General features: G+C 44.8%; 1 protein-coding gene across 2 annotated transcripts; it reads right to left on the bottom strand.

Annotated features, from left to right (window-relative positions):
• si:ch211-45c16.2 (mitogen-activated protein kinase kinase kinase 13) lies at positions 1 to 26,234 on the bottom strand. 2 transcript variants are annotated; one of them, XM_061087962.1, is made up of 15 exons: positions 15,079 to 15,093; positions 8,003 to 8,098; positions 6,888 to 7,594; positions 5,979 to 6,162; positions 5,676 to 5,867; positions 4,422 to 4,580; positions 4,018 to 4,176; positions 3,800 to 3,908; positions 3,512 to 3,621; positions 3,069 to 3,185; positions 2,625 to 2,768; positions 1,734 to 2,490; positions 1,581 to 1,648; positions 811 to 1,102; positions 1 to 107 (listed from the first exon to the last, which is right to left on the bottom strand). In XM_061087962.1, the coding sequence occupies exons 3-15, from the start codon at positions 7,525 to 7,527 to the stop codon at positions 6 to 8; spliced, it is 3,033 nt and encodes a 1,010-aa protein (XP_060943945.1). In that variant the 5' UTR covers positions 7,528 to 7,594; positions 8,003 to 8,098; positions 15,079 to 15,093; the 3' UTR covers positions 1 to 5. The 2 variants fall into 2 exon arrangements, with proteins under 2 accessions (XP_060943945.1, XP_060943944.1); XM_061087961.1 differs by lacking the exons at positions 8,003 to 8,098; positions 15,079 to 15,093 and adding an exon at positions 26,184 to 26,234.

Raw genomic sequence — 26,234 nt, 5'->3', positions numbered from 1 at the left:
TGTGTTCACCACGAGGAAGGAGCCCCGGCTTTGTTGTTCCTGATGGTGGCGTCGGAGCACTCTGCTTCTGACGTGTCGCAGTCTGAGTCTCCAAACTGCAGGGGATTCTGAGACAGGAAACACAGAGAAACATCATCACACCTGTTCACTTTGCTCATATTCACCCCTAAGACTTAGCTGAAGAGCCCTGGAAATTCAAAAAATGCCTTGAGGATGCAGTGCACTGGGTGGTATTATGAGTCATGCGTGACCCATAGATGTAGATTTTTTTTAATAAATGTGATATAAAACCATTATTAATGTAAAAACAGCCATAACATTTAGTTTACATTGTAAAAAAACACAGAAGATAGATAGATAGATAGATTACTCTATTCATCCCCGAAGGGAAATTAAGTCGTCATAGCAGCCGGTATATTTGAAAACAATAAAATACAATACAATAGAATAAAATAAAAAATATTGAGGTAGAAAGAATAAAAACAGAAACACAAGATAAAATAGGTAGATAAGGCGCAGTGGCAAGATGATGGTAATAGTACTAATGATATGATGGTAATGTTATTGTTAGACAGTATATAAAAATAGTACAGTATATATAGTTTATAATATAACATAATATATATTTATATATGATAGTAATTATACCAATATAATAACAGTATATAGTAATAATGGCAGCAACAGTATATATAATAATAATAGTAAATATAATAATAATGATGATAATAGGGAACTCTTATAGAGAACTCTTTAGTCATAGATGTTCAGGGATGTTAAATGAATCCCCTTCACATCCCCAGCACTGACCTCATAGCTGTGTTCATCTGAGCACAGTTTCCCCAGGCTGATCTGTGTCTTGACCCTGCGGACAGCGCACTCCTTGTCGGAGAGGCCGTCCGACTGGGTGTTGATGTCGATGGGGATGTCCGGTGTGTGGGACAGCAGCTCGTCCAGGTGCTCCTCCTGACTGGCGCTCATCCTCTCCAGGGGCCCGCTGTGGGAGCGGTCGCTAGTGTTGCCCTCCTCTCCGTCGGACACGGACAGGTTCTCCGAGCTGAAGGTGGAGTAGGACTGGAAGCTGCTCATACAGCGATGAGGCCTGTGAGGGAACAGGTGAGGAGATTTTCTATGCTTTCTGGTATAACTTACCACGAGCTGTAGTGACGGTCCTGACAATCAATCAGCCACTTAGCTGGGTACAGGGGCAAGTTCCCATTTATTACAAACTTCCTAACAAAGTTACTTTACATGGCAGACAGAGCATGTGGCTATATGATAGCTGATCTGGATGTTTTGAGTGAGAATAAAAAACGGCGTGCTAGCGATAAGAATTGTGACATCTCCCTGCTATCAACACGTGATCAACGGATCTGTTTCACATTTGGGGTTTATAGATTCACCTCATTTAGCAGTGGACCGTAACGCCAACCTGCGTCACCTCCCAGTGACAAACCTAATGTAGGCTACAAATATTTGTATTAAAATAATAATGGTTCTTTTATTGTACCACATGATGTAATAGCGTTACAGTATAATGAAGGTTAAGTATGCACACTAAAGAAACAACTGTATTTTACCTTGGTCTCCTTGGAAACTCCACTTCACTATCCACCTCTCCCTCCTCCTCTTCAGATGACTCATCACCCTGTCAGAGAAACAATCATCTTTCAGTTTCCTCACACAATCACATTTCCCAGATTCCCTGACGTTAGGCCTCGAGCTGTTCTTACCTTCCTGAGCGGTCTGAGGTTGTGTGGCAGTGCAGAGGGCAGGGTGTGTGTGTGTTGGGATGCCTCCTGTTCCTGTAGCTCGGTCTTCTTTGAGGCCCCCCCGTCCAAGGCTGGATCCTTGCTTGGAGCCCCTAAAGACGACTGGGTCCTTTCTTGGGTGCCGAGCAGCGAGTAGTTGGGTAGCTCTGGGTTGCTGGACGCAGGCGGGGTCTCCTGACAGTGCAGGCAGCCAGGGAAGGGATGTGCCTGGCAGCAGGGGCACAAAGAACTGGCGGCAGCACCCGGGGCAGGATCGGAGCCAGTGGATGAAGTCCGTTGTCGCGTGTCTGCATCCACAGCGGTGGGAATGAGGTCGGGCCCGGATCCAGACACCAGCCGCTGCAGGTGGTCCGTCTGGGGGCTGCGGAGGGGAGCGGCCGGGCCAAAGTAGCGCAGGTTGTTGGCACAGTTGACAACAGCCTGCTCGCGGCCCTTCAAGGGAAGTAAGGGCCCCTTATTGGGTAGGAGGTGGTGGTGGTGGAGATGGTGGAACGGCGGCGCCTGGAGAGACCGGGTGTCTTCCAGGGCCCCGGCGACCGGCCTCAGCACGCCGGGGAACTCGCTGTGGCTTCCTTTGCTGTTGGCGCGGCGGTGGCGAGGCTTGCTCCGGTAACGGGCTTTACCGGGAGGGGTGGAGACCTTTGGGCTGGCAGACAGCGGCGAGGGGGAGGGGACAGGGTCAACACTGGGGATGCCATCAGAACGAAGCAAGTCTGGCCTGTAAACGAGTATCCAGCAACGTATTGTATTTAAGTTACTTTGATTCTCATTGGTACTTCTTTTACCAGGAAATATAACCATTCATCGTACTTAATTAGTGCATAAATATTTCAAACTGGAAATGCGTCAGACCTTTTGGTGGGGGGAACGCCGGGTTTGTGGGAGATGCTTCCTTTCTTCTTGATGAGCTTCTCCACAGCGTTGGACCTGACGATGGGTCGGACCAGATGCCTCTTGTAGGTCCCAGGATATTTCTTCTCCACTGCCTGCTCTCTCCTGCAGGGGCAGCAGAACTGATTTAGAGATGTGTGACTGGGAGCATCATTAACGTTATCTTCTACACAGAGTTGTACTTTCATTGGTCTAAACTGTCTAAAAAAAACATAATCTTAATAGAATGATCACACTTTATATTAATGATTGTGATATGAGTCAAAAATTGCCAATAGCTTTTAGTAAATTTTGCCTGAGCACTCATCATTTCAAATCGTGTTATCTTTGAAAAGAAGGGAATAGGATACTGACAGTTCTGATAATGAAGCAAGGAGTTAACATGTGATTTTTTCTTTTACATACTTCATTAGTTCCTTCTCCCGGACCTCCAGCTGCAGCATGATGGCACTGAGCTCCATGTAGAGGTTGTTGGCTCTCTCCAGTTTCCTCTCATAATGCTCCCGGATGTCCAGTGCGTGTCTGAGGGTCGACAGGATACACAGCAAAATATATATTTCGAGGGACTTCAATTTAAGTAATAAATCATTGAAAAAGCACTTAAATTTTCATTAAAATAGAGACGTACTTAGGATTGTCTGTGGACGATCTATGATGCCATGTAATTCACGTTTATAAGAGAATGATACTTCTGTATATTTTTGCCCAATAAGGGTACTATACTTTTTGTTTGCTTAATTCAATACAAGCACCAACCACCGACACACAAGTGACAAGCAGGTTAGTTACGACTCGGTCGACCTCCTGAACGTTAACATCACTCCCACCACATCTGACGTCATGCTCACCTGAGTTCCTCTCTGCGGCGCCGGATCAGCTCCTCGTCCAGCCTGTGGATGCAGGTTCCTTCACTTTTGATCTTCTCAAAATGTTTCTTCACTTCCTCCCTCCATTCAGTCTGTAATGGGAATGGATACAATGGAAATGCGGTCAACACACACACACTGCTAAAATATTGCCGTCTGGAGTGCAGTGCTCTTCTTTTGAGTGCTTACTAAATGTATGATAGGAAACAAGTGTAGAAAACCCTGTTAGCAATACAAAATGAAGGTAATTTGTGTATTTCAGCTGCAGACCTGAGACTGGAAGTAGGTCTCCTGAGGAGTTCCGAGGATGTCAGCGGAGGCGATGTCGAGGTGCAGGAGAATCTGACGAAACGAAGGCCGATTCCTGGGCTTACCTTGCCTGGAATCAACCCCAAGAAAAGAAGAAGAAAAAGGGATGTGATCAACTATTCTTAAAATTTGAGAGGGGATCAAAAGTTGTGAAAAAACATATTACTGTCCAAACTCACCATGTTTGTTTCATGAGGATTTTGAAGCCATCGGGGCAGGTGGAGGGGACTGGAAGGTGAAGACTGTTGCTGCCGACTCCCCAAATGATGGCAGAGGAGTCGACATCTTTGTAGGGAATCTCACCGGTCAGCAGCTCCCACAATACAACTCCAAATGACCTGCAACACACAAGTACAGACAAAAAGGTCTCACTACAGTAACAGATTACTCTTTAAAATATAAGAAAATATCGATGACAAATATCAATAGTATGATGACTTAATTTTCTCTAATGTAATGAACCATACAGATAATATCTCTTATAATCTCAACTATAACAAGCTTCAGCTACATATCTTGAATTCATAATTTCACTATATCTCTTTAACTTATTATATTAAACTTGTGGCATTTCATTACTCACCAGATGTCGACCTTCTCAGAGACAGGCTCATTTCTGATCACCTCTGGGGCCATCCAGGCCACCGTACCCGCAAATGACATCTTTGTACTTTTGTCACTGAGCTCTTTGGACGTTCCGAAGTCAGATATTTTCACAGTGTCGTCGCTGGTGACCAAAACACTGAGAGACAAAAAGAGAAAGCAAAGCGGTTTAGATTAAAATGACAAAAAAGATAAAACAACTATATAATAATGGGTCAACTATTTGGCAATTGTAAAGCTAGAATTTTATAAAAACATGTAACATAATCCTGGTCAGATGACCTGTTTTAAAGAAAAACTAGTTTCTCTTCATGGCATTTAAAAATCAATCTTCGATTCTCAAAGACCTTACACTCACAGGAGCACATTTCTGACTTTGGATCACCTTATTTAATCAAATGAGAATGACCTTTTCTGGCAGATTCACCTGCTGACTCACACAGTGTTTGTTGCTGCTGCAGCGTGATGATATCGATTCGAGTAACACGGCTACAGTGTGCAGAGGATGAGGCAGGAGGAGCAGGACGGGACACTGTCTTACTCTTATATTAAGTTTTATTAATTCATGGGAAATGTCAGAATAAAAGCTAATGTCAGAATATTCAGAGTGGAAAGGTTGAGTTGCTGTTGCTGCTTTGGGCTAAGAAATCTTGGATCAGACTACAGGGCTGTTTTACTGAGGTTAGTTTTAAGAACGAGACCACAGCACTTACATGGGCCCACATAACAATACAAACAAAAAAACAGGAAAGCATAAAGTGTGTCACTTTTTCTGCTTCACATAGAGAATGATTTTCATTTGAATACTCTCCAAACAAGAGTTCAGAGGCTCTGGAACACCCTGCCTGAGGAAAGACGGCAGGCTGAGTCAGTAGCTTCTTTGAAATGAAGCTTCAAATGTAATTTTATCGTCCCGCATTCCCTGACTTTTCCAATTTTAGTTTTAATCATTGCAATGGGTGGTCATGCTTAAGTGTTTTTATTGTTTTATTTATTATTTTATGATTGCATTTTTATTTGTTTTAATGTTATTTCTATGTATTTTACTTGTGTTTTTATATGTATAGAACATGGTTACTTTTTTTAGAGTTGATATAGAGATTTTATTATCTATATTTCATCTATAACACAACATGATTGTAGATCGTTTTCATAATAGCAGAGTGGAAAGGAATGAGAATTAAAAACAAAGTCTATTATATTCTGGTCTTATAATAAAAACCAAGAAGCTCACTTGGGAGACTTGAGATCTCTGTGGATGATCTTGTGCAGGTGTAGGTAATTCATGCCGCTGGCGATGCCTGCGGCCCAGTCCACCAGCAGCCTGGGGGTCACTTTCCTTCCCAGCCTCAGCACCTCGTACAGCTGGCCCTGGGCGCAGTACTCCATGATGATGCAGTAGCACGGAGCCTGAGTGCAGACGCCCCTGGGTTGGGTAAAACACAGGAAACACATTTACACACCACAGAGCGAACCAGCTCTGAAAACAACAGGACAGCATCAGGTGACAAACAAGGTCAAGTTGTCATAGACTCACTTAAAGCTGATGATGTTGGGATGCTTGAGCTTCCGCAGGTGTTTGATGTCGGTCTCCTTCTGCTCGCGCACCTTCTTGATGGCCACCTCCTCAGAGTTTAGTTTGCCCAGGAAGACCGCTCCCTGTGCGCCGCTGCCCAGCCACTGCAGCTCCGAAATCTCCTCAAAGGGAACCTCCCACATGTCTGGATCACATGTAGTCAGAAGTAATGCAACAATGATTATTTCTGAAGTGCATATGATTGTCTAAATTTGAGACTCAGCATTATTTCTGTCTGTCTTTACTCTTTGTTCTGTCACATTTGTACTTTAAAGCAAAGGTTGTCATTAGTTTCTCGGCCATTGACCTCTTACAGGATAAAACACTTTCTGGGCGTCCCATCATATACGAGCCTCGGTATGTATTTTACCCTGTTTTTATATGTTCTCTATAATTATAATATAAAAATTGAAGCATTAAACCACAAGTTCTGTTTCTCCCTGAGGCTCATGAGTCATACTGAGCAAAAATAAACCTAAAGCCCTGAAGGCAAAATGCTCCAAACATCTTAGATCTTCAGGAGGTGCATCACGTGCTGTTCCGTCCTTATTATGTGAAGGTGGAAACAGTGTAGATGATAAAATCTTTAGGCCCGTTCTGTCTGACCTCCAATCGTACCCTGCAGCCCGTGTGTCCAACCTGATCAGGCAGGCCTGCAGCAAGGAGAGACTACCTGTATCCTGACCTCAGTTGAAGCTGACAGCTGTGCAGACTCACCACATCAGCAGTACACTGCAGCTAGGGCCGGCTATTGAGTTACGGTTTCAGGCTACATTAGGAGAAACAGGAATCTAAAGGTTGTCCCTCAAAGGTCTTAAAGATACAGGGACATCTGGATTAAACACAGAAAGACAAAATCCATGAACCAACCTTGCTGTTGTAGCTTGTATTCTGTTGAGTACGTCTTCCCTATAATGTTCCAGACCGGCCGCAGGCAGCCAAACAGCCCCTCTAAGAAGCCCCCTGACCCAGGGCCTGCTCTGTGGAAATGCAGCTTGATGTCATCAGGGTGATGTGGGTGGCTCTGTCTCCCCTCTCCACTTTGGTGCATGGGACATTCCCCTTCCACCATCTGTTCCTCCATCCCACTGCCACACCCGTGCTCACAGGATGCCGGTGACACAGCTTCTTCCTGTTCGTGCTCCTGCAGCTGAAGCACGCTGTTGTCGAAGTGCCCGCCGTCGCTCCGCATGGAGTCCACACTCAGCGCCGTGTTCGGGGGGCTTGCCCCCCCCAGCATAGAGTCCTCGTCCTGACCGGGCGTCTGCAGCGTCTGCACGGGGACGGGCAGGTGTGTTGGCGGGGCCAGGTCCGTGATGATCTGAGGAGGTAGGTTAGAGGGAGGGGCCTGAGGAGGCTGGGGTTGTGAGTTGGGCGGGTTGGATTTCTTCATGGCGTCCCCGGCCACAGTGAGCTTGAGCTCCTCCTTCAGCTTGCCCACCAGCAAACTGGGGCAGGAAGTCCAGGACAGCACCTCTGGGGAGCTACCCATGGTGTCGTGCGTGTGCATGGGCTGCCCAATGATGATGAGAGGGGCGTGTCCTAACACACTGGTGTGTCTGGATGCTGAAGATCACCTGCGAGAGAAAAAGAAAGACAGGTTAACTAAATTACAGAGACCATAGAAAATGGAATTAAAATAAAAAAGCTACGTTGATTCAATCTGGGTGATCGTAGACATCTCTGAGACAACACAAACACAATTATTTCTGCTGCCATAGTGGGACCCTATTACTTCCACAAATAGAAATGCAATCCTCTCACTTCCTCTCATTGATCCGGGGCTGAGAGAGGGCTCACGTTAATTATTATTACTGCAAACAACGCAGAGTGGGAAAGGTCAGACGTTTCAGACGAGCTTTAAATCAGTGCACAAGAGACAAAGAGTTTCTGCATGAAAGATGTTGCGGTATAGTTCAAATGCATCTCTGGTAAACATCTGGGAAACACTTGGACTCAACACACAAACACAACTGATGCTCTACCATGATCTCTGAGGAGCAGTAGCAGTAGCATATAGCAGTGGGATTAAAGGTCTTGTGTGTATTAGGACGACTGAGTCTGTGTTTAGACCCGAAAACCTGGAAATAAAAAGAATACTATTAGATATATTTCAGAAAACAATCATCTGAAACTATTATCACAGACTTATACATTTACCATTATGTGTATAAGTACATGTATTAAAAACTCCTGCCACAAGATGGAGGATGTGTGAAAGATGATGTACTTCAGTGGTACAATTATCAGATAACTTTATAATTAATCACATTACCTAGACCCAATTAATATGGAGTCTATCTGTCTGAGCAGTCCTGGGTTGTCTTGCCTTTGTCACTGATTACCGGTGTGTGTGTATGTGTGTGTGTGTGTGTGTGTGTGTGTGTGTGTGTGTGTGTGTGTGTGTGTGTGTGTGTGTGTGTGTGTGTGTGTGTGTGTGTGTGTGTGTGTGTGTGTGTGTGTGTGTGTGTGTGTGTGTGTGTGTGTGTGTGTGTGTGTACGCAGGGGACCTACCACAGAGGCAGTTTTAAGTACTTCAGCAGGTGATTACATGTCTGTGTGTGCGATGAGCTCTACTGAAACTTTACAGGTGTGCAGCTGAGAACAAAGTAAAGGTCGAGTTCAAAGAAGGGAGTGTTCCATCCCGTGACTTCTAACTCTGTCATCCCTCTCGTGAATTGTCTTCTTTTTGTTTGCCTTTGAATTTCTCCACAGCTGCTGATCCTATTGTCTTCAAACTCGCCAGGTGAGGACCAGAGGAAGTTCAGTGTTGACTTGATGAGAAAAATGAGAGGAATCGTTCTGCTTAATTTGTATCCACACCCAAGTATGATATGTCAGGATTAATAACAGGAATAATTCATCTATGCACTGCTACTGTCATGGTTATGTGTCTGGTAAAAGCACAGTCAAAGAGGGAACCGTCCTAGATATTAATTTGCTTTTCCAGTAACCAATAGCGCTGAATGTGCATCTTGCCTTACAGCAATGCTGACAGTAACGATAGCAGCTCAACATGGAGAGTCATGACGACAGCAGGATATGGATTTAAATGTAAAAATACTGTAATGTTGTTTTTTTTACATATATTTAGCAATTAACAAGAGATAGATGAGCAATTATCACAGTGATACAGAATTCAAACTGGGAAAATGTGTTTTCCAATAAACAGGGCCCTTTACAACCATGTGTGACACAGACGATCTCCTTAACATACAGACTGTTTCTCTTGAATCTCGGTGTAGTGACTCAATCGCAGTGTATACGACACTAGATCTATTTTTCCCTTTCAACCCATGTGCCTTGGAAATCCCATCAAGTTTGAAGGGGCGGTGGAAACTACAGAGTGCAGGACACAGTGAGCCGGAGATACAGAGAGAGGTTGTACAGTGTGTACAGTGGAGAGCAGGAGACCAAAGTCCAGGAGGGAGGAGACACGGAGGCAGAGCAGTGAGCTGGCTCTGTGTTACGTGGAAGTCTCCTGACAGGCAGGCGATGGTCATGAAGACCAATGAAACACACACAGTGTGTATGTTGCCCTCTGCGGGCAGCGCCGACATAAAAGCGCAGCTCCTCCACTTGGCACAGGTCGAAGTACAATCAAGCCCTGATCCCTCTGATCCAACTCTGCTGCTGACATTCTGTGGCCTGGATTTCATATCACAACATGATATTTCTAAATCATGAATTTGTATTTGCCATTTTGCCTTCTTGGATAAGTGACAATAGAGTGAAGATCAGAAAAATGACAGGAAAAGAGAGAGGAGGATTGTTGTGCATTCAAGGTTTTCGAACTGGAGAAGGTCACAGCTACATGTGCTCCGGTCTGCTGGCCTGCACGAGTGCTGCCTCCGTGTTTGTATGAATACATGTACAGTATTTGTGTGTATATCTACTGGTGGGAAACCTGAGCGCTGTGAGAGTGTGGTGGCTGCCAGGGCCTCATCTATAATGCAGGTCTGTCTCTAAGCAGGTTGCTGAGAGTGCAGGGGAAGGAGAGAATGCTCTCTCAGGTATCCAATAAATCCGTCCATTCCTCAGCAGAGACAATTGAGCCGTGCGAGTAGAGGCCCGCGCTGTAATTCCACCCCCCGGATGAGTCTCAGAGCCGGGGCTTCTGACGTGGGCCGCAGTGGGTGGATGTGGTCGGCTGGACAGAGACACACACGTGAGGACCCAACCCTGCATGCACAGTAACTTCGTTCAACCAAATAAGACAACCTAAGTTTGTTTACTGAATAGTGATTAGAGAGCCTGCCAGACAATCTGATGCTTTTCAACCTCTTCTAATTATCACCTATTTGTTCTGCTCCTCTTTCCTTCCAGGTGGAGTCTCTGCATCTCCATGTGACACCGAGAACAGGAAACAAACCTCTCGCTCTCTCACCCATTAATCTCTAATGTACGATCTCTCGGAGCATAGAGGCCCATGAATAATGTCCGGGCCTGATCGAGGTTTCGTTTACATTTATTTATTTACTGGACTTTCCGAAAGTAACCGTGACAGTGCAAACGCACACCGTCCATCTGATGCTCGGCACGACTGTGTTACATGTTTGTGTAAAGTAGATATCTCTGCCGAACGAGACACAATACAGATATTTAGCAGAATGGATGAAATGAAGAAAGAGGGTTATAGAGAGAGAGAGAGATGGAGGGATGGAGAGAGAGAGAGAAAAATGATCAGGGGCTGATCCTTTAATCCCTCTACAGGGCTCTAGAGACAAGCTCCACAAACACATACCCTATTCAGCCCTCCCCCTCTATCCTCTACACACTTCCTCTCATTCTTGTCTCCTCTTAAGGCGATCAATAGCACAATGCATTATGGTAGTTTCTTAGTATGTGAACACACATTTATGTGAAAGACTGATATTGCAAATGTGTGTGTGAGTGGCAGCTGGTGTTGCAGGGGGATCAGGTTGAGAGAACACCCCCCTCCACACACACACACACACACACACACACACACACACACACACACACACACACACACACACACACACACACACACACACACACACACACACACACACACACACACACACACACACACACACACACACACACACACACACACACACACACACACACGGGCCATGTCTGGCAGGATCCAATAATCCCACTACTCCCAACAATACACTGGGGATTGGTACTCAGCAGACATTAATGTGGTTGTTTAGATTGCGTTTCAATATCTTGTTCCTTCCACAACATACTGTAGCAAAAGGCCGACCTTTAACATAAACAGACACACACTGGATTAATGCTCAAGCCCACAAACACCACACCGCACCACGTGCAGCATGTGTGTCTCCATCACTCTGCTCCTCATTAAGGGAAGCCCTGCTGCGCCCCACAGGGGGAACCTCCCTTTGGGTGGCAGCTGCGCCACCAACAATGAACCAATTTAGACCCTGTCCCACCTCATCATTCACACGTTACCATGTCAACACAGCATCCATCCTGACCTTCTGCTCCCGGTCCCACTCGCTCTCATCCAGCTCTCAGGTCTGGAGAGGACAGAAGTCTGGGATGTATCCACCAAGCATCTCACACACACAACTGATATGGAGACAGAGACGTCTCACAATAATGGAAAACACACATGCAATGGATGTCACTCACTTAAGTTGTGGTGTTGTTTCTGTTGTGGGGATTTCGTGGTTGTGTTGTCACTTTTGTAGCTGTGTTGTGGCTTTTGTAGTTGTGTCGTGGCTTTTGAAGTTGCGTTGTGGCGTTCGCAGCTGCGTTGTGGGTTTGTAGTTGTGTTGTGACATTTACAGTTATCTTGTGACACCTGTCCTGTGTTTGAAAATAAAAATGCTGACATTCATATCCTCAGAGAACTAAAGCAAGCAGAGACACACGACTGAAGTATTATCGAGGATCAAGCACTTTCTTCTACTCCATTGCTTCACCCTGCAGAGCTTGTTGCCGGGCAACAAAAAAAGAAAGAGCATCGTCTCCACTGAGCAACTCAATGGAAGCGATAGAAGTTATTGTAAAAACCAAAGAGCTTGGACGAACACAGGACTCTCTCATCATTTTTTCTAGGAGTTTCTATGTTTCGAAACTACACTCGTGACTTTCTGTTATTACATGAGCTGAACAGTTGGACTCTGGTTGTTTCTGGAATCAGTGCAGACTCTGGACTTTTCCTGTGCGAGTAAACACTGTTATGAAACACAAATGTGGAAACATGAATTTCTTTCCTGTCACTGAAGCAGACACCCTTGTGACATATTTTGCAACATGACAGTGCAGAGACCTCGGGGGGGGGGGGGACTCTGAGCTGACCCGTGATTTGTTGTCGATGCCTACTTCAGCTCTTCCTCGCTCGGGGGATTGGACGGCCTGCTGTAGGTGAAAGTATTAATCTGCTGGTGCGGGCTCGGCGGTGGAAGGGAAAGATAAACTAATTCTGGCTCAAGCATTCCATCTGCCATCACGCGGCTGCCATTTTGTTACAATCTCCTCTTTCCTCTACATTCTGATTCCCTCCGGTGACTCACCTGGGCTGATTTAAACACCTAGTGGTGGCCGGAGGGGCGAGCAGGTCACATGCACCTGCCTGCCCAGAGTTTGACTGGTGTTGTTGGGCTAATGGCTACAAGGTCAGGGCTACATGCTGGAGCCACAGGGAAAGTGCCAGGTGGGATCATGTGGAATATGAAGAGTTTGTTGTGAAGGCAGAGTTTCACAGGAGGAGGAGGAGGAGGAGGAGGAGGAGGAGGAGGAGGAGGAGGAGGAGGAGGAGGAGGAGGAGGAGGAGGAGGAGGAGGAGGAAGAGGAGGGCGGTCAGGTGGATGACTGAAACTCCCAGAGAGAGAGAGAGAGCTGACTGACAGGAGACTGAAAGAGTGCGTACAAACAAGCTAAGCCCAAGTTTCCTCTTTTTCTAAAGTCAGTGTCTGTCTGGATGGTTTTCAGGGTCTGTCAGTAACTCAAACCAAATTCAATTTAAGAATGACGCATTCAAATTCAGACACGTGGGGGTAAACTCGGCTGACAATCATTAGCACTCCAACAACACACACACACCCATACACACACAAACACACAAGTTGTTCCTCAAATAGACTCAGCCGGTACCAGCCAGAACTGGAGAAAATAAATAACTGAAGAAAAGAGTGTGCGCCATGGACGCGTCACACACTCTCCCCTCCAGCTCCAGTCCCCCAGCCTCTCAGTGAGCCTGCAGCCCCCCCACTGCAACCAGGACACGCAGCCTCCTAAAGAAAATCTGCAAATATCACAAAAGGTTTCCACAGAAAAGCTCAAACAGTCTGAACGTTGGCCTTTGCAGTTTAAGCAGACTTTTTGTTCCCGGTGATGCTTTAATGTAGACGTTTAAAAGAGCTCCGCTTATGAACCAGATCCATCCAGTGTGATGAATGCAAACAGACAGAGAGGGACGGTGGGGCCAAGGAGACCGAGAGGAGAGCTCAGAGAAAAGTAGAGGAAGAAAAGCAGATTAGGGAGGAGAGAAAGGAGACGTGGATGGATGTGAATAGGGACGATGTGAAGGCTGTGGTTGTGGCTGCTTGCGGCGTGATACTGTACCACGACCACGCTGCAAAGGGAAAGACTCCCGGAGCGACAACAAAGGACACAAGAGGAGCCGGCTCCGTGGGAACTGGGCCCGTCTGCCCTGCACAACCAGGAGACAGCAGCAGAAACACACACACACACACACACACACACACACACATACACACACATACACACACAGACAAACACGCACGCTCCAACACTGCACACCAGAGCAGCTGCTGCCACAACAATCCCCCTTGTGCTCTTTTGATAGGGGATGGCCTGGGCCTGCTCGTCCTCCAACAACAAGGGGCCGAGGACAGACACAGACCCACACACGAGGAGCGACACTACAGACAAACACATATTGCAGGAGGTTGCGACTGACACTGTTCTAATGGCTGCCTCATGAAAGTGTACAAATCTACAGAGCAAAAGAGAAAAGAATAAGCACAAGCATGTGGGAGGAAGTGGGTGTTGTACAACATGTTATTTTGTTCTGCCTGAAGATAGATGGGAGGCTGGGAAATCAATACGCATTAGTGCTTCTATTAGCTCCCGGGTTCATTCTGTCCCTGCTTGCTCTTAAAATAACCGCAACATGTGCATTTAAATAGGAAATTATGTTCTCTGCAAGCTGCTGGAGTCAGATGCTCGAGAGGAAACCCGAACGGCAAACTCTTCTTGGATCTGCAGCCGCTACTTCAAACACTGTGTGGAAAAAGGATGGAGGGATGGATGGAGCTCTCCCCTCCTCCCTCCTCCCTCCTCCGCTCCTCTAAAGTCCCGGCTGCCGGCTACTCATCCTGTGCCGTTACATAAACACGCTTAGTAGCAGAGGACAGAGGTGGGCACACACAGAGCGCTCCTGCTGCCAAGCCGGGTAAATAAAGAGATGAGGACGCAGAGTGGGGAGAGAAAAGTCGGAGATGACGAGGCAGGCAGGGAGAGAGAGAGAGAATATGCAGAACGAGTGGTGTGGAGTAAAGGAAGAGACTATGAGAGACAGTGAAGGGGAAAGTGAGTGCGATTTGTGTGCGTGCACATGCAGAAGTGCCCGTGGCCGTGCACAATAAACACGTGCACCCCCAGAAAGTCCGTCATCTCTGGCCATCAGGGCGTTGTGAAGCCTCAGAGGTCACACTGGTTTGATTCTGTTGCTAAATGAAAACGTGGATGTGGGGGACGTCCGCTCGCCCGCTCGCACACCTCTTCCTACATCTCACCCTGTCCTTCAGAGGGCACAGAGAGGCACTGCATCAAAAAGCAGCAGCAGCAGCATCATCACAGCGGAGCCTAAAATAGATCCTGCACACGCACCGACGCACAAACGCTCGACACACTCCTGCAGCATCGCTCCTGAACGAGCACTGACAGCTGATCCACATGCAAATAGCACAAGAACACACAGGCCTGGGGATGTCTCGCTGCAGACGAATACATGTGTACAATTAAAAAAGGAAAGAGAGCACTCGTACACACAACCAGGGCGAGAAGACAGCAGCAGCATCTGCAGATTACTCACAGCGTACAGAGCCCGGCTTCATGGTCCTCTCTCAGCTCCGAGCTCTGAGGCAGGGATGACGAGATAGGGGGATAAAAAGGCAAGGAAGAAAGAGTCAGGATCCAAAAAAAGAAGAGAAAAACAGCAAGCAACCCGGGATAGAGGGAGACAAGAGGGCCCGGAGATGCACAGACACTCAACTCCTGCAGCACCTGTAATGTGAGTGGGTGGGCGGCAGCGTCACCGGCTCTCGCTAAGAGACCTGCTCACGTCACACTTTTCATGAATGGAGCCGTCTGACGCAGAGAGGACACGGCTCAGAGAGCAGGGGAGGGAGGGGGGGGGGGGGGTGGAGCTTTGTGCACAGACTCTGAGAGGAGGAGGAGGAAGAGGAGGAGGAGGATAGTGCAACGAGAGATGAAGAGGAGAGAGGAGAATAAAGAGGGTGGGCGGGTTGGTGGGAGATATTTCAAAGCAAAAGCAGCTGGGAGCAGCAGGTTATAGGCTGCGGTGGCGTCTCTGTAAGTAGGACACCAGTATCACTCCTTCTGCACTTTGTTCCTGATCAGTCATCAGTTCTCAACCTGCCGAGTGTAAATCAGCATCACCACGTACGACTGCCGTTTCGTCCTGTATCCTTAACCTGATCAATTCAATTTCAAACCTACATGTTGACTTTAAACCACAGCCTCTGCTTTCTTCAAAATGTTTCACCAAGCATTAATTTCTCATTGTGTAGTGATGGATCCTTTGCCGAACACATGATGCTGAAGCAATCCGTGTGGCGGCCCCCTGTCATCGTAAGTCTCTCCCTTATCTTTTGACTGCTCAATCAATTTTCCAGTACCACCCTGGCAAAGTCAGCAGATTTAATAACAACACTGTCATCTTTATTCATCTCAATCTGTATAATGTTTAACATGTCACTCATACGAACTCCCCTCTCTGTTTTCTCTGTGTGTCTGTGTGTGTCTGTGTGTGTGTGTGTGTGTGTGTGTGTGTGTGTGTGTGTGTGTGTGTGTGTGTGTGTGTGTGTGTGTGTGTGTGTGTGTGTGTGTTTGTGTGTTTGTGTGTGTGTTTTAATTGCAGATATATGGAAACTGACTGTGACCAGAGGGGATATCAAAAGAGCCTGATTGAGAGGGGGGGCCTGTGGGTGAGAGGAAAGCCACGGGGAACAGATGCTCACCCCCCTCTTCTCGTTTCAGGCCCAAACCTCTGGGGAAGGTGATGGGTGGAAGGGGTGGGGGCAGTAAGAATATAACGATCCATGGAGAGACGGGGGTGGGTGGGTATTAGGAGTCCAATATCCCCCCCGGGCTGCACACATGCGAGGGGACATTGGCAGAGAGGGAGGTTTGGTATCTTGGGGCGCGGCGGCGGAGGTGTCCAAACACGGCCTATAAATGGCGTGAAATGACAGTCAAATGAGTCACGGCGCAGATGGCCGGGATGCTGGCTCTAATGGGACTGACAGGAGGGAATGGTGAGTGTGCTGGCTGATTGTTGGATCTGTGAAAACTACACCTTTGTCATGCAAAGTCCCGAATTAACACGGTGTCAAGGATTCCTGTAGCCCCAGAGAGAAGAGGAGTGGGCGTAAGGCAAAGTGCTCGCCACGTTTCTGAAGACACATTCCCGTAAATAAGTTCACTGTGTACAGAACATAAAAAAAAACACACAGCAAGGGGATTCCCAAAAATAGAGCTCTGGTTAAATATTGACAAAGGGAAAGAGAGAGAGAGAGACTTCAGATATCCAGAGGAGCAGGGGAATTCAAATTCCTGACCTGTTTGCCTATTGGGAACACAGAGCTCTGCTCTATGGCCCAAATTCCAAAGGTCAGCAAAAGCCTGTGTGCACATGTGAAAACAGGTAAAGTCACACTGTATCAAGAAAACACACCTGAAACACCTCCAGCCAAGTCTTCAATGTAAAAGAAAACCATGTATAGCCACTACAGCAAACTGTTATGTCAGGTTTAATAAGACATGGCTGTAAAACCACTTTCAACAAAAACATCACACAGGTTTTTTGGGGAAAAAACACAAGTCACATCCTCCGATTTCTTTTTAAACCCTTTCGAAAGGCCTTGTAACTTATAAATTGTAACATACCTTGTCTTTAAAAGGTCTTATATAAATTAAGGTATTATTATTATTATTGTATTAACATGTATTGATGTATCAATCAGTCTTTCACCTTAAAAAGTAGGAGGAATGAGAGAAAAGCCCTGTGAGCTTGATGAAACCCGCCCTTTATACGTTTTTTATAAGTTGTATGATTTCCTCATTGTATTTCCTCCGTCCTGCAATTTTGATGAGGATGATTTATTTCATTTAACTTTAATTAAAAGTATCGAGTGACAAGCAGAGCAGCTGAAATCGGAGCTTGTGTGTTTCTGATCACAGCCTCTTCAGGTAGAAACTGTCTTACGGTACATAACTTTCCTTCGTCGTTTGAGACTGACAAAGGGGAACAAATTACTATTTTCTTCACGCTACAGCATTAATGATAAAACAAAAACAAAGCTCATGATGGCAAAGAGTTATTTTGTCACTCAGAGCTGCTAATGCCCCCCCCCCCAACACCCGTCTGCTGAACCAAACATCTTCTTACTGTACAAGAAAGACTTCTGCGCTGTACCTCAGGTTCCTTCAAACTGCCTCAGTGCCGCCCAGATGTTGAAAGTCAATCATCACTCACAATTTTATTAAGCATCATAAAATAAATGGTATCACAACTCTGTATCTATCATGAAATAAGGTGTTATCATTCTGAGGAGAAAGGGGACAAAACTGGCACAAGATTTCTTTATAAAGAGCATCAGTTGTTTCTGTCGCATGAATCAGAATCAGTGGGCAAAGTCGTCCGAGAGCTTTGTCAGTCTACACCTTACAATGACTTCAGAAGGTGCACCAACACTAACGTCCATGCAAAGACTGCAGATAACAATCATTTACCTCACAATTTAATACAAGATTAATAATCTGTTATACTCTGTAAATTACAGTGAACACTAACTATTTTCAATTTTCGGGCCAAAAGACTAAACATTCACTTTGTTTTAACCAAATAAGAACAAGTCAGTATTTCATAAAAGAATGATTGATCAATGAATTTAAAAAAAATAATCTGCAGGGTTAATTGAGAATGAAATGATCATTAAGCCACACAGTTGTTACGGTCAAAGTCAAGTCCACGATCACCCTTATGATATGTCCACACGTGAAAGAGAGCTTATTACTATCCAAGCCCCTCAACAAGTACAAAGGAAATGATAAATTCCTTCACTTTGTGTCTTTGCAGCGATAAATACCTTTAACTTTATCTCCAGACCAGTACCTCAGCTGGTTCTATCCCAGCGGTGACCACAGCCTCTTGTTCCGTCTCCATCACATGAAGCAGATGCTCGGACAGCGACTGCTCCCTGTGGCCCGGCCTCACCTCCCAGTGCAGCCGAGCCGTAAACCACACTGGTTCTGCTCTGTTATACAACTCATTACTATTTCACCAGAAGCGGAACAGCACTGCTGACAGCTCCTGTGTCCCCTGCATTAATAAGACAAAAGCACCATCGCACACATAAGCTGACAGTGGTTTACCTTTCCAATCTGCCATCGCATGCAGCAGCCGTGCACAGACAGCCGGCCAACAGGCTCAGCTACTGACTACTGACTAATACATACCAGCACACAATGGAGAAGGCCTGCTCCGTCCTCCAGTGTGTTGACATGCTCAGTTGTGTGGTGGTTATACAACGTTATACAACATCATACAAAGTCATACAACATCAGGCAACATAATTCTGTACTTCCTTCCTGAATTGGTGGCAGAACTAATCCAGCATATTAGTGATTTAATCTGTCACATAGATACATTATTCACATAGAATCAGAATCAAGTCTCAAACATATTTGGCCGTGAATAAAAGTATAGTTCACCTTCACTGTCAGATGAAAACTGTGAGTGTCTAATTTGGGGGATTTTTATGTTATTATATTCTCTTCACTTAAATACAATATCTTTTTTATTACTCCAATTTCAGTCGTTTTATGATTCGACTTGAAATTAAGGTGCCAGCAAACTCTACGACAATCAATCAGATAAACTTGGAGATCACGTGCAACACAATCAGTCAATAAAAGTCAGTTTGTTGTGTTCGTCTGCACTGAGACAGAGGAAATGCTTCCAGAACAGAGATTGTTCACTTTCATGTAGTCGATTCTTTTCTTTTTCTTCAGAGGAAGTTCCTATGCTTGCAAAACTTGAAATTGCTTAGAATTTTATAACGTGACACTGTCTCAACACATTTTTTTACTTGAATCCTAAAAACACACAGTGCCCAACATCAGCCAGCCAGCACTGAGACAAACTGCAGTATTTGGAGTGAAGGAGTCAGGGAAACACCTGAACTCCTGAGAAAAGACTGATGCTGACGCTGATGAGATGCGTGTTCACTTCATGCACGGGGACAAACCTGTTTGGCTCAGATAGACGACAGAGAGAGGCTGGCCCGGCCGATTGGTTAGTTTTACAGGATGAGCGAGTCGCGCACACAACCACCGCTGATTCCGAGAGGCAGATAATGCTTGTGAGATTAATATGCTGAGCCCACCAACAACCCACAGCCAGACCAATCCGGGCAGAGAGGAAATTACATAACAATGACTGCTGAGCGCTCCTGGAGGACTCTGCCCCGCACCACCACAACAATACATCCACCCTCATTCCCTCCTCATCATCAGTGCAGAGTCCACCGCAGGAGCACGGAGATGATGAGCAGCAGACAGAGCGCCGAGGTCTCCGGCGTCCTCCCTCCTCACTGAATGCACCTGGTAATCCCGATAGGATTTATGGGATTGTGTGCAGAGCTATAATGCCGAACACAGCATCCGCTCTTAGATAACACAACATGTTATGTGGGCTCTCCAGCTCTCTTGCTGCTAATTATTTTAATAATGAGAATTACAACCGCGGGAGGAAATGAGCACATGCTGGGATGCCATGTTCAGAGAGACTTCACCTCCTCCGTCCACATCCCCTGGAGAGGGATATGAGGAAGTGCTGCAGTGGGTGGCAAGCAGTGGTGGTCTTCCTGAGATTACAGGAGTGCACGCTGCTGCCTGCACTTGCTGGGGTGAGAGGTCTGACCAGTTTGTGAGGTCGGAGCTCCGCAAAGTTAATGGAGGGCCGCAGAGCTAACACTGCACATGTGCACACAGCTCGGAGAAATCATATCTGAATCCATTTCTCAGATAACAGCAAGATAATCCTTATTTATCTCATACTTTTGATGTATTCATTTAATTTATACTTACAGTTGATTTTCACTCTGTTTGGAAAACTGAAATCCACGATTTAGTTATTATGCTGGTTGCTGCTACAACCTCAAACCAAACAAAAATCCACTCCACTTATCATTATTCATATATCGTTAAAAACAATGTATTTATTTTCTAATCTTCTCTCTCTCAACTGTTTTTGCAGATATTTTGGTATCAGGTATATATTCGATTTTTGCTTTAAAAAATGTTTCTTTTAGTGAATAACCACCTGAAACTAAAAATGTGTTTTTGTGACCTCATAATAAGGGGAGTGGTTCCTCTTTCGTGGAGTCTTCCATGATGCACCGCATTGTTTCTACAGTAGCCCACAATGGACATACCGAAAAGAGAGAGGACCTTTTGTGTTTCTTTACGTTACCTCAAGGCCACCGTAGTTACTCCTATACATACTTGTAAAGGGAGATGTGAGGGGAGGGGTATTCGACTGGTCTCCATCCACATCCTGCAGCTAAATCTTCCAGACTGGTCCTTTACCAAAAATGTGCCGTTTAATTATTTAGTTTGTCGGAAAATACATCCACCTCCAGTTCTTGCAGCCCACATGAAATATTCAAATGTCTTGTTATATTCGACCAGTTGAATTAGAAATAATCTGCTACAGTCAAGTTACAGTGTAATTTATGTTCTTTGTCTCTGCTCCAGTTTAACATTTGCTTTGATCACGTGCGGTGAACACTGCACACTCATTCCTTGTGATCGATTTAGAGAAATCATCCCTGTTGCATTGGACAAGCATTACTCATGGCTACAAACCCATTATACCATGACCTATGATTAACTGTGCATCACTGTTATTCACGTAATATCACAGATGCATGGATCAGAGGTTGGAGATAACACACACACACACACACACAAACACACACAGACACACAAACAGTCAGTATATGAGTTGGGCATGTGCTCTGGCTCTTGCTCCTCCACTCGTGTGTGGTAATATGCTCCCCATGAGGCGCTGCAGGCTGTGGTAATTATAGAAACTCGGCTATAGCAGAAACATCACAGGAGAGAAGTGCATAAAAAGCCATGTGCAACTGTGTAAATACAGTACTAGTATGTGTTCATGCTCTAACCAAATAACACATAGTACCGAAACATTGTAGCTACTTCATTTGAAAATAAAACTGCATTGTGATCCGAGTTCTCGTGTAAGTGAGTCTCCAAAAAGGGCTTTTCATGAAGTGTGGCTCTTTTAAAAACCTAAATAGTGCAGATAAATTTGTAATTTTACCAAATATGACTGTGGACTTGAAATAACCATCAGGGACAGACTGCTCCGCCAGTTCTACCCCGCAAGCAAATCCTGCAAAACACCAGAGGCAGAGTCCAGGCGGCACACTTAGGGTTCAACCACGCCGGCTTAATCTAACCCCCACACAGTCAAAACTGTAATACCCCTGCCCAAATATAAAGAGATAAGGGGCTTAACCCACTTCTCAACAGGATCCCAGTCCCCAAATGGGCGGCTGACCATCAGAGCATCTGTCCAATAAAACCACACGACAACTTTATCTCGAGGCGTTGCCATAAGAACGTGAGGGAGGCGCTGACTCTCCTAATGGAGCTGCTGAGTGGTGTGATACAGATGTGAGGCTCTATGTTGGATACAGTAAGATGAGCATGAGATGGATGCAGGACTTGTGGAGCGTAGACAGTGCAGTCAGTAGGAAGGAAGGAGAGGAGGAGAGGAGGAGAGAGCCCCAAGGAGGAGAGGACTAGGAGGAGGAAGCAGGGAGAGCGAGCGAGAAAGAGGATGGAGACAAAGAGGGAGAGAGAGAGGAAAGGGGACAACACTTTCATGTTCATATCCTTTCTATAGCCCAACGTTTATTGTTTGGCTTTTTCCACTCAACTGACCTTCAATGGCTGCCGCATACACAACCTGAACACTCAGCAGTGTGTGTAAACCTTCTCTGTGTCATGACGATTTCCAGATGCTCACTGTTAGGAATTAATTTATGCCACCTATAAGCAACTACAAACCAATATCTGTTTCTATTTATATATAAAATATAATATCAAATACATTAATTTCTTTTCACTTTTCAGATTCAGTTATTTTTTCAAAATGATCTGTGTGTTTTTTATGCCTTTGTTAAATAGCGCCAGTGGCAAGGTGACGGGATATGAATGGAGAGAAGTGGGACACTGTGGTGCACGGTCAGTGATTTAACCCAAAGACGACCACAGCAACACAAGAGATGATTTTATTTTCTATATCGGGCACTCAAATAATAAGCTTTCAAAAAAAGCAAAAATAGATGAGTTGTGGTCCGTGAAAAATCTGAATATCTAAAAAACTAGAGTGAGGTAAAAATACTGTTTTTGTCCAGTCTAAACCTCAAAGTGTTCAATATCCTCACATTAAAGAAGGAACATTTCCCATTTTGCTTAATTACTAACGTCGACAATCATTGATTATCAAAATAGCTGAAGTCTTCTGTATAAAAATTAATTGATTGGGGAAAAACTTTTTAAATATCATCAATTAATCTCCTGATTATTTTCTCAGTTTTATAAAATTTCAGAATTGTTCTTAACTTTCTTTCCATTGACAGTTCTATGTATCTTCCATAACTCTGTGCCTCATTGTTCAAGGTACTTAAAAGTAGTTAGTATAGTTTTAGTTAATCAATAGTTTATCAAATAATTGCGATACTAATGTAAACAATATAAACCACTCACTTAAACATGCAACTTTTAAAATCAAACAAAAGTGTTTTATATTACAGCTGACAGATCTAATGGGTCTTCATCATTAAACCAATTAGGACACATTAAATATTACACATTTCATCTTTTGAAACATGACGACAACCTCCTTTATTGAGGACACGACTCGGACCGAAGCCGCATGTGAATGTGACCCTAAACATGGGAGCGTCCGAGTCTGCAGGGCTGAGATTAGAGATCAGAACAGCTGCAAGGCTCCACTGCTGCTGTTGCTGCAGCCTCACATGTCAATTACATAAAAACTGCTTCCTGTCGCTGTAGCATCAGGACGATCCCGCCTCCACTCTGCTCCACTCGCAACTCCACGGCTCAGAGTCTTGACACCTGGATAAACACCGTGTTGCTATGCAACAGCATCGCTGCACTGACCCACTTTTTCAATATGAAATTTCGGAGTTTATCCACTTAGCAGATGAAACAGTTTTTCTATAGATGTTTCTTATTGCTGGACAAATCCAAGAGGCCATGAAGGATGAAATCAACAATTTGTTAGTGCGCTTTGTTGTTGCAGACTATTTTCAACTGTGGTAGGATACACATTTGGTGCCTGAGCGTTAACTGCAGTAGGATTATCTGTGTGGGACTGAGCCAATATAAGCATTGGCCATGTTTGTGATAATGAAGGAAAATATCAGCCAGTGAAACAGTGTAGCTCTCTGTTGTGGATTTAATCATTTCTGGACAACAATAAAGCTCCGTGGCACAGAGTGATATGTTTTATTATACACTATACCTTAGGTAAAATGGGATTTTGTGTTTTCATGGGATTGGTTGACAATAAGAAAAATATTAAATGAATGCTGCAACTAAACAACCAATACTTTTTTAGTAACAAATAACCAATCAATTATGTATTCAGTTAGCATCTTAATTGTTGAATAAAAAAAGATTGTGAAGAATTCCATTGTGATGTATTCTAACAGCCAATAACTCAGTGATAATGTAAAAGCAATGGATTGTTTCTGATTAAAGGAAGAGTTGTGTCTTCGCTAAAATCAGTTTTATACTTTGCTAGTGGCAGAGTTTGGATTCAACGCTCACCTTGGCCCACATGTGTAGTTGCTCACACTTTGCTGTAGTCCTGGTGTTGGGTATCTTTGTGCCATAGTAAAAAAACACAGAGCCAACCTGAGAGGTGTAGCCTTCAACAGTGTTAGGGGGGGGGCGACTACATTTGGCTGATTGGAGGTGCAGTGTGACCTGTAGCTGCACCACAGTGTCAGGCAGCAGATACAAGAGAGGCGAAGCCATCTGTGACACACGTGGACACCTACAGGAATGTAGCTCTCAGCACAGTGAGGGCGGAACACAGGGCTGCAGCCGTGACAGAGCACAGCCTCAGCCAATCACACGCAGCGCTCTCCACTGCCGGCGGACTGTCAGAAGTGTGCAGTGCAGGGATGGAAAGCGGCCCGGCCATAAAACTGTTGTGACACTGAGTCCTCACAAAAGACAGATGAATGATCGTCTGTGATTGGTGTCAGGCGGACGCTGCTGCACGGCGACCAGGCAGACTCAAGAGTTCCCAGCGCCACATCTGACAGAGAGAACCTGTGGTGGCCTTCAGTTGTCATACTTACTCAAAAGGAGTTTAGTTTGTCCAGTTTGGACGACTGTAACAATATAAAGTATTTAAATATAAAGGGCCAATTTAAAGAAAACAGCAATTCATACAATTTAGATGAAAGACACTAGTGAAAACAACACTAGGATTATTTTGTATTCAATTTCGGCCGATAGATCCATTTCCTGTGATTCATCTGCAGATAATTTCCACCATATTGATCTAAGATTTCCTTAGTCAATACATTGTGAGATAACAGTGAAAAAAAGAGAAAAACCCCCAAAGTCCAAGGTTACGTCTCACCGGACATTTTACTACCATGCAGAAGTAAAGCATCACATTTCTCAGCTTTAATGTTGCTGAGTTTCATAACTATTACTTACACTGTATTTCTTCAGCTTAGGTTACATATCCCTTTGACTCACCCACTACTATACTAATGCTATTATCAGATATACATAAGATAATCAATACCATGCATATGACTTGTATATATATTATACTATACATGTGCACTATACCTACTTATATCAGTAAATGTATATACAGTATATGTATCTGTTAAATCTGTGCAATAACTTGGAATCATCCTGTGCCACTGCCCTTTGTTCTATTACTTGATCTACTCATAAAATTGTCTTTGTAGTGAAATGTTACAAATATTTTTTTTATACATTTTATTTGAAATTTATTTAATTACCTGTTTTTATTCGATTTTTCACTCCCAGTTGTCCTTTGTCCACCTCTCTACTGGAGAATTCCCCTGGTGTGGGATCAATAAACTCTGCAATCTTATCTTATCGTATCCGTGCAAATTAAGTTATAACTTGTATTATCTTATAATATTTATTGTGCCCTTACTGAGATAAATGGGGTGAAGATAATTCTAAACCATAATGACCATAATGTGAAACAACATTCTGAACATTATAACCCTTGACTACTTCTTCCAGGAGTGTTGCCCAGTCAAGATCTGCTTGAGCTTCTTTGTGAAGCCACGTAGTCACGAGTCACATTCTGCATCGTGAGCGTCTATCTGCAAAAGCAAACAATTCTCCAGCTCTCTGTGTAATTTCACCTCCCTCCTGCAGCAGCCTGTAATTTACTCCTCCTGCTTTAAAAACAGACCAGGAAAGAGACTTTTCCTCTGGAGACTCTATTCAACACCACTGTCCCCAGTCACATGATAATAATAACAATAATACACAACCTGATCATAATAACAATAATGATGATAAGAAGAAGAAGAGTAGTGCTGCAGGCTGGTTGTGTTGTGTTGTGTTGAGGAGGATTCATTCATAACCGGACCCTGACAGCTGCAGCACGTTCCGCTTCATCCCGGAGAAACAAACCGAGCCGAACCTAGCCGAGCCGAGCCGAGCCGAACCGCAGTGACTCCGGTCACAATGTCGCTAATGTGAGCGTTTGAATGTCACAGCACAAGAGATAAATAATAATAATCATAATAAAGCTGTCCTTACCGGCTGGAGCACGTCGGACGTCCGGACGCTGTCCCCTCCCTCTGTTTACTG

The sequence above is a fragment of the Limanda limanda genome, chromosome 16 (genome assembly GCF_963576545.1).
Source record: "Limanda limanda chromosome 16, fLimLim1.1, whole genome shotgun sequence".
NCBI classification, from domain to species: Eukaryota; Metazoa; Chordata; class Actinopteri; order Pleuronectiformes; family Pleuronectidae; genus Limanda; species Limanda limanda.
The sequence above is the reverse complement of the archived record's forward strand: the minus strand, read 5'-3'. Positions and strand labels throughout refer to the sequence as shown.